Source organism: Alexandromys fortis, unplaced genomic scaffold, assembly GCF_014885135.2.
Source record: "Alexandromys fortis isolate MF-2015 unplaced genomic scaffold, M_Fortis_MF-2015_v1.1 scaffold_1, whole genome shotgun sequence".
NCBI lineage: Eukaryota > Metazoa > Chordata > Mammalia > Rodentia > Cricetidae > Alexandromys > Alexandromys fortis.
In genome coordinates this window covers 14173602-14182751 of record NW_026067927.1, presented here as the reverse complement: position 1 = coordinate 14182751, position 9150 = coordinate 14173602, and the positions used below count along the sequence as shown (strand labels likewise).

The window sequence follows — 9150 nt, the reverse complement described above, 5'->3', positions numbered from 1 at the left end:
TCAGGTGGCACTAAAGGTTGTCTGACCCCATGCCATTTCGTCTAGGAAGCCAGTCTGGACTATGGGCTCCTGATCCTGCATCCTTTGATATATCATGTCAGTGTTTTATTGTGAGTCTAAGACTTCTACTTATACACATTTATCTCAGGTTCATCATAGTTCATGAGACCTCAGATTGAACCCCTGTGTTGGAACATGCAAGGCCTAATCAAATGCTTGTCACATGGTTGCATATGATATTGGTCAGGAGGTGGTAAAAGAACTTCACTCCAATCCTGGTAACCTAAGCTCCACTTTGAACTTCATATGGTGGAATTAGAGTATGGCTTATGCAAACGTCCCTTCATCTCCACATGTGAGCCAGGGCATGGGAGAATCTACACACACACACACACACACACACACACACACACATACACGCACATGTCCACAATAAATAAATAAATGCACACATTTAAAAATATTTGTTAAATGGAAAAATGACTGTGAGGTTGATCTTGGCAGGAGCAGGCCACTAGATGAGACCCATCACAAGGGTAGAGTGAATAGGGTCTGGGGACTTTAAAAGTACCAGTTTTGTACTCTGTTTTGATCCAACAACTGTGACCTAACAGGGAGGTGTCCATGTAGACACTAAGAATATTGTAGAGATCAGGGACCCTGGATCCAGGCTCAGTAAACTGAGACTTCCAAGCACAGAAGTCTTGAGGATGAAGGTCACACTCAGAGCTCCTGCATCTGCCTGTCTCTCCTGTGACATCATGAGTGTGTACCTACTCACAGAAGCCCTCTGTCTCTCCTGTGACATCATGAGTGTGTACCTACTCACTGAAGCCCTCTGTCTCTCCTGTTACAGTTTTCTGTCCTTGTGTGAGGACAGGGTTCCTGGTGTCCCAGAAGAGCTTCAGAATCCATGTTGTGCCTTTCCAGGGCCAAGGAGGGAACAGAAAGAGCAGGATGACTTTGCCCTGCCTCCTGGACATTGGCTTCTGTCACTCTGACTAATCAGTTCTCCAACAATGAGAACTTTGCCCCACCACACCAAGGTTCCCACCCACATCCTTTTGATTTAAATTCATAGCTAGGGAAGACCAACAGATTCTGTTTCCTGTTTGTGAAACTTAGTTGTTCTCTGTAACAGCAGAGACTCAGGCCTGAGAGCTGATCATGCCCCTGAACCAACTGCAAAGCTGGCTGAATGCTGCAGTCTTTGGGCTCCTGCTTCTCCTCCTCCACGTGCAGGGTGAGGCTCACTAAGCTGGCAATGGGGAATGACTAGAATCAGAGCTGCCGAATTCTGCAGAATCAGAGGCTGAGCTCGTGGGAGGGAAGGTCAAGGAGCAGGGGAGCAGTTGGGGGGGGGGTGATGGAAAGAAGATACTAAAGTTTGGGAAGCATGTGCCTACCAATCTCCTAGTCAAAGCACATTGATTTTGAGGGCACTTAGCACACAGAGGGTCAGAGATGTCTAAAATCTCTCCATAGTGAGGAGACAGTTCAGTGTAAGGAGCTCTGGAGAATGCTAGACAATTCAAGAAGAGTAAGCGGAAGGAATTTCTCCCTCCTCAAAGTATGGCTCTTATTGTAGCTACAGCTGACCTTCATATAAGAATGATAATAATCATCATTTCATGAGGCCAAATATCTCAGAGTGTGTGACCTCTTTGGCAGAGAAATGCTCTGACGCCCTGCAAAGGGCAATAGGAAAGTTCCTGACCCCGAGGGATAGGGAAGTTCCAACACTCATACTCCACAGCTGAACTAGGAGCTCTGGGGTTCCCTACTTTGTGCTCTGGTAACAGTGAGATGGGAACTCCCACAATCTTCTGGCAGCTGATCACACACAACTAACCCAGATGGCATTTCTCTAAACAGGTCAGGACTCTTCAGAGGCCAGCCCCATCAGAAACACACACACGGGCCAGGTCCGAGGCAGCCTTGTTGAAGTCAATGATGCCAAAGTTGGTGTCCACAGATTCCTGGGAATCCCCTTTGCCAAGCCACCTGTAGGACCACTGCGTTTTGCACCTCCTGAAGCTCCTGAACCGTGGAGTGGTGTGAGAGATGGGACCTCACATTCAGCAATGTAAGTTCTGAACAGAGGATGCCTGTCCCTGGGGTAAAAATTTGCTCTGAACCCTGAGCCATGCTGAAGTCTTTCCTCCATCTCAGCTCCACAGCAGTGTCCTCCCAGCGTGGGGAGTCTGCTATGCATTTTTCTGATGCATGTGCTAAGGTTGTGTAGAACAACTGTACCAGCTCCTGGGTCAGAGCTAGGCACCATTGAGAGTTAGATGCAGGTACTGTAGAGAGGAACAAAAGTAAAATTGTTTACAACTTCAAATTAAGCCCAGTGTTCTCTGCCACAATGGGAGGTATCTTGAGGCATGAGTTGGGTGACCTATTAAGCAGAGAGCACCCCTGAATCCACTAATACACTTCAGGTTCTGAGCGGTGCAGTGTGATGGATACTTGCTAACCCTGTCCTCACAGACACTGTGACAACCTATAGGTTGACCAAGGAACTATATATGTAACTAATTCCCTCTGAAGACAGCATATGGAAATGAAGTTCCCTGAGAGTCTGTACATGGGTGAAGGATTTCTCACTGCCCTTTAGGAACAATGGACTCGACGCTCTAATACCTGTGGAGCGCAACACTCCAATATTGCATCTAAGTTTGTTTTCTGTTGCTGCAATAAAGTGCCAACAAAGCAACTTAGGGGAGAAAGCTACTATTAAAGGCTCTAGAGTATAATCCACCATATTGGGGAAGTTACACTGAATTACATGATCTGGTCACATCACATCCACAACCAGGAACAGAGAGGAGAAAACGCTTGCATGCCTTGCATTGCTAAGGTCTAGGTCACTTATCTATTCTTATACACTTCAGTGAATGTCACTGCACACAGCCAATCATTTCCGTACAGACACTGAGATGTCTCTATATACCAGACCAAGAAAAAAAAATATACAGACCCAACCAAACTGGAGGACCCCACCCCAGCTTTCGTGGAGTTTCTGGCCATCACCTTGGTGGAAAAGACTTCAGAGGGGGAACGTGTTATCAGGGCATCATGAAGAGCAGCAGCTGGAGGTGGGGGACAAAGATCCAGGCTCACATTTGCATCTGACCACCATGTCTCTTGGGATATCTCTCTGCTATTTCCATCAGCTGTCTGCAAAACCTTGAAATGATGAATTCAGAGGGCCTGATGGATATGAACCTGCCCCTGCCCGCATTCTCTATGTCTGAGGACTGCCTCTATCTCAACATCTACGCACCAGCTCATGCCAATGAGGGCTCTAACCTGCCTGTGAGTGTCTGGACATGGTCAGCTTGGGGGAGGGCATGGTTTTCAAGATGATTAAAGGGATAAAAGCAACCTGATCTCCACTGTAGTGGGGACTCTGCTGAAAAGCCTCCACCTACCGGGTCAAAGAAGGCCTTCTCAGCCACACTAAGCAGCTGAACCTGGGTATGGAACACAGAACAGGAGCATTGATGGTTAAAGGCTCCAGTTCTTTGATCAAAGCGGACTCATTCCACAACCTGAGTTCTGTAGAACTACTTAGGTGCTCAAGCCTCAATATTGAGCTTACCTATATCTACTTTTGGATTATGTGTTGTGTTGGTGAGAGCTGATCTTTTCCTTTTTTAGTCTGGAGAGACAACCATGGAGGCTCCCTCCTTGATCAACTACTATGCAGAGTCTGAGTAATGACGACATTGCCCTACACAAAGACCCATTAATTCAAACTGAGACACATGGTGGGGTGGGGACTAGAAATACACTGATGGGGCTACTAGAGGACCCGCCTATGACTGAGGTCCTGAAGTCCTGAGGATTTGCATGTGTTTGTGTAGCTGCACAGAGGCCCAGAAGTTGATGTTCTAGTAAGCCGTCTTGCAGAATTGGAATAGCTATGAGCTTCCTGGCATCTCTCTTGACTTCTCCAGGTGATGGTGTGGATCCATGGTGGTGCTCTGGTCATAGGCATGGCTTCTATGAATGATGGATCCATGCTGGCAGCCACTGAGGATGTGGTGGTGGTCACTATCCAGTACCGCCTGGGTGTCCTGGGCTTCTTCAGGTAAGACTAGGAATTAGGTGGACAATGGCAGCTGGAAAAAACCTAGACAAGCCTTTGATCCATGTCCTTCCACTTCTCAGCACTGGAGACCAGCACGCCAGAGGCAACTGGGGCTACCTGGACCAAGTGGCTGCTCTGCGCTGGGTCCAGCAGAACATCGCCCACTTTGGAGGCAACCCTGACCTTGTCACCATTTTTGGTGTGTCAGCAGGTGGCACAAGTGTGTCTTCACTTGTTGTGTCCCCCATGTCCAAAGGACTCTTCCACAGAGCCATCATGCAGAGTGGAGTGGCCCTGCTGCCTGACCTTATCTCTGACACCCATGAGAGAGTCTACACTGTGAGTGCCCTCAACCATCATAGACTGAGTCTGCCCCCTCAGCCCTCAGATTCTGGTACTCTGGTCTTCTGTCTCATGGGGAAAATAATGGCTATGGAAAATAGATTTCTTCCAGTAATTATTGAGAAACTCAGGGGTTAGCTTCTACTCACCTCCACTTCATACTGGGTGATAATGTTATCTGACCAGCAAACTGCTCCTAGCAGCTTCCAGCACCGACAAAAATAAATATGCATATGCTCAGGAAGATAGCTCAGTGGATTTTTAAAGCCTGAGGACCTAAGTTCAAACACCCAGAACCCTCAAAAGGCTGGAGAGAGTAGGATGTCTGTAATTCCAAGGTTCCTGTGCTCACGTGGGGGACACAGAGACAAGAGATTCCCTGATTGTTCAGAGGGTAGCTCAAATTAGGAGCAGAAAACAAGAGGACACCCTGTCTCAAATAAGGGGCATCTGTGAGGTAAGGAGACCTGGTTCTCTAATGTTCACATATAAACACTGGCACACTTACTCCTTCTCTCACATATGATATACAGAAGGATGGCTGAGGTTAGCAAAACTACCCTAAGGGAAATCATGAGGAGGCAGAGAGGATACTGCCTGATGCCTGTCACCTTTGAAGAATAGGACAAAGGGAATAATTTATACTTGTAACAATCCACACACACAAACTATAGTATGCTATCTAGGGCAATAGCATTGAATGAAATTTTAAATATTCTCCCCATTTGTTCCCCTTCACAGACAGTGGCTAACGTGTCTGGATGTGAGACCATGGACTCAGAGGCGCTGGTGCGCTGTCTGAGAGGCAAGAGTGAAGCAGAGATTCTGGTCATTAACAAGGTAAGTAGAATTGTGTGCCTTGGACTATCTTGTCAGACTCTGTGTTCTTTAGTTCTGTGTACAATATGAACACCAAGATAGGCTAATCTAAGTGTAGATTCTCTTCCAGAGTGAGCTGAGAACCCTGGGGCCAGTAAGAAATATGAAAGTGGTGGAGGTAACTCAGTGAGCATCAACATACATATTTCATTGACTTCAGCATTGACTTTTAATGCCCCTCAGGTCTTCAAGATCATCCCTGCTGTGGTAGATGGGGTTTTCCTACCCAAGCATCCCCAAGAGTTGTTGGCTTCTGTGAATTTTCGTCCTGTCCCCAGCATCATTGGTGTCAACAATGATGAGTATGGTTGGGTCATCCCCATGGTGAGTCTCAGTTCCAATCCTCTGGGAGACTGGAGATTCATATGTTAAACAGTGGGAACTCAATACATGTTTAATCAAAGTCCATCAGAACCCACACTTAACAGGGTCTTCTACAACCCAGATGTTCGGCTCTGCTCAGACAATAAAGGAAATAACAAGAGAGAACCTGCAGGCTGTTTTGAAGAATACAGCAGCACAAATGGTGAGATACTGGTGGTCCTATCCAAATGGAGATGTCCCTCATATCCCTTCTCAGATAGCATCCCTATTAACGAAGGTCAGCATATGTGTGTGATTCTGTGGGGTGGAGGTGACCTCAGAGCATGAACCTCTTTACCTATGCTCTATCTCTGCCCAGGCCCCATTCTCCCTATACCAAAGACTGCTGCCCAACCATGCCTAACCACATTCATCCTGATCTCTTGGTACAGATGCTGCCTCCTGAGTGTGGCGACCTGCTAATGGAAGAGTACATGGGGGACACTGAGGATCCCCAAACCCTCCAAATACAGTATGCAGAGATGATGGCAGACTTCATGTTTGTGGTCCCTGCACTCCAAGTAGCACATTTTCAGCGTGAGTACATCTGTAACAAGGATTAGGAGAGCAGCTCAGAGATGTGGATCATGGGTGAGCACTGTGGAGCAGTGTGGGTTTCCAGGTCACCTCATGTCTAGTTTAGTAGAGTGACATCTAGATGCAGAGGAAAAAATGAGTTTCTGGAAATCTAGTAACTTGGCATAACCATCTAGCTGGGAAGGCCAAGAGCACTGTTCTGCCCTGAGCTTTTCCATAGCTAGTGTTCCAGCCTGGAACTTTCTCTCCCCTTTAACATTTATGATTCCAGGTGACTTTATATCAAGGTACCTTCTCAATAAATGTGAATCAGCAAAATAATCCAGTTGATGGGCTAAGTCACTGTTTGTCCTTACCTCCAGGTTCCCATGCTCCTGTCTACTTCTATGAATTCCAACATCAACCCAGCTACCTCAAGAGTTTCAAGCCACCCTATGTGAAGGCTGACCATTCTGATGAGGTTCCTTTTGTCTTTGGGTCCTTCATCTTTGGTATAAAACGTGAGTCTTCCTTATTCTCCTTGAGCTGACTGAGGTCACAGATGACACCCCAGGGACTCCTGAGCTCTTTGTCTGTTTGAGAAAAACTAGATTCTGGGAGAGAATAAATTCAAATGTGTATTATATCATAGAGTAAAAAAAATTATGCCAGGATTAGAATCTGAACCCGTGCCAGTCTAGCCCATGACAGAGATGACAGCACACTGGGCAGGGATTCTATTAGAGGATTGCATGGATGTTGACTATTGTATAGTGAAGAAGGGAGGTAATAAAGCTGATAGTTTAGGTCTGACAGCAGATGGGATTCTGTGGGAAACATGTTTGGTTCATGGACTTCAACATTTTTCTCATGACTTCAGTTGTCCTCACTGAGGAGGAGAAGTTACTGAATGGAAGAATGATGAAGTACTGGGCCAACTTTGCTAGACATGGGTGAGAACACACCTTTCTCTCAACCTTCCCTATATGGGTCCCTGTATAGGTCTCCCTTTTGGGTGATGGTCTCTTTAGTTTTCCTGAATCTTCCATTACATGATAGAGTCCTCTCCTGGATAGCACATTTATACTGATACTTTGTAGGTGTCAGCTACTGGTCATCTCACAGTGACCTGGTTCCGGAGACATAGTGCTCTGGTACTGGTCTTTATTTCTTGCCTCTTAGATTAGATATAAAACATATCAAGGAGTCTTCCCCCACATGGAACAGAAACTAGTGTGTGACATTTGTGTCCCTTTATCAGAACTCCTGTCCCATCAGCCCCATTAACCACTGGCCTAATGTTCCACTGCCTTGACCCAAATCAGGGGGTCAGACTTTGGATCAGAGTAACCTCACCCTTTCCCACTGGCTGGTATATCCACAGGAACCCCAACAGTGAGGATCTACCCTACTGGCCCGTGTTGGACCACGAAGAGCAGTTCCTGCAGCTGGACATCCAGCCTGCTGTGGGCAAAGCCCTGAAGGCCAGAAGGCTGCAGTTCTGGACCAAGACTCTGTCCCAGAAGATCCAGGAGCTAAGGAAATCTCACCACATGCACAAAGAGCTATAGTGCCCTGTGTGAGGAATGGTGGGTAGCATTGGCTGCTGATGGGGTCACCTTGAGTTTCCCAAAATATACTGAATGACCTGGGTTGATCCTAACATTTGCTCAACCTCTGCACTAGTCTGTTCTGCATTTATCATGAATCCTCTGCATGTGACTCTATCCTGCTGGGTCATCTTTGTTAGACCCACTCAATGAATGCTCCATAACAACAGGAATTGTTATCCTCCCAAGCAGGCTCATCTCCTTTCACACTCCACTGCTACTAGGCCTCTTTACAAGTTAAAACCTGCCTGAGCTATAGAACAAACTCTTGGGAGGGCTAGATTAGTTATGCTTTCTCTCCACAAGAGAAATTCAAAAAATTATAAAAATATAATTTCAGTGAGTGGGTTAATAAAGGGGGAGAAAGAGGAAAAGAAGGAAATGGATGTGGAGGAGAAGAAAGGGAGGAAGATAAGGAAGAGGAGGAAGGCCGAAGTGGAGGAAGAAATAATGAAGTTGGAATGAGAATATTGTGGACATTTGGGAGGTCTTGAGGGTGTTGGGATGTAGGATTGCATAAAACACATTGTAACAATGTATGAATTTACCAAGGAATTAAAAGTTTCCAAAGATCTGGGAAACAGGTCTGTGTCACATTTCTTACAGGACCCATGTAAGACCAATTCTGTCCACTGTAAGCAGAGACTGTGCTTTCATTTCACAGATGCCCAGACTTAAATAATCACACAGAGACTATAATAATTACATCACTGTTTGGCCAATGACTTAGGCATATTCCTAACTAGCACTTACATTTTAAATTAAACCATTTTATTAAATATAATATATATTTATATATAATACATATTGCCACAAAGCTGTGGCTTACTGGTTCTTGCATTTTCCTACTTCAACAGCTACATGATGTCTCCTTCAACTCCGCCACCTCCTTCTTATCTCTGTTCAGAATTACTGCCTGGCTTTACTTTGCTAAGCCAAAACATCATGTTCACTATGGTCTGCACCACCGTCACTGAAAGACCCTTGTGACAGAGCACGTAGGGACCCTCCTCCAAGTCACACTACATATAGGGATCAGAGGATACACCAGGCTAGACAGGTAACACAGAGAAACTACTTCCACAAAGTTGAACTTGGGCATTGTTCATAGGCCTGCCATTCCTTGGTTTGGGGAGAGAGAGAGAGAGAGAGAGAGAGAGAGAGAGAGAGAGAGAGAGAGAATATCTTTTCCTGGTAGGAGCATATTGGATGGAGACTTTGGATGACTGGAGGAGGAAGGTCAATTCTGTACCTGGTCAATGAGAACACTGTAATCCACTGACGAGAAAAGTCTACTGTTCTGGACTGTGAGTGCACTGGACTTGGGCTGGACAGAAAAGC

General features: G+C 46.0%; 1 protein-coding gene across 2 annotated transcripts; it reads left to right on the top strand.

Annotated features, from left to right (window-relative positions):
* The first annotated feature begins 1140 nt into the window (after positions 1 to 1140).
* Positions 1141 to 8283, top strand: LOC126502545 (acylcarnitine hydrolase-like). Of its 2 annotated transcripts, none has more exons than XM_050143630.1 (12): positions 1141 to 1243; positions 1876 to 2086; positions 3180 to 3321; positions 3966 to 4099; positions 4180 to 4438; positions 5183 to 5281; positions 5504 to 5644; positions 5733 to 5846; positions 6076 to 6220; positions 6583 to 6720; positions 7080 to 7152; positions 7584 to 8283. In XM_050143630.1, the coding sequence occupies exons 1-12, from the start codon at positions 1168 to 1170 to the stop codon at positions 7768 to 7770; spliced, it is 1719 nt and encodes a 572-aa protein (XP_049999587.1). In that variant the 5' UTR covers positions 1141 to 1167; the 3' UTR covers positions 7771 to 8283. The 2 variants fall into 2 exon arrangements, with proteins under 2 accessions (XP_049999587.1, XP_049999588.1); XM_050143631.1 differs by having other exon boundaries at positions 1151 to 1243; positions 5766 to 5846; positions 7584 to 7785.
* The last annotated feature ends 867 nt before the right edge of the window (positions 8284 to 9150 follow it).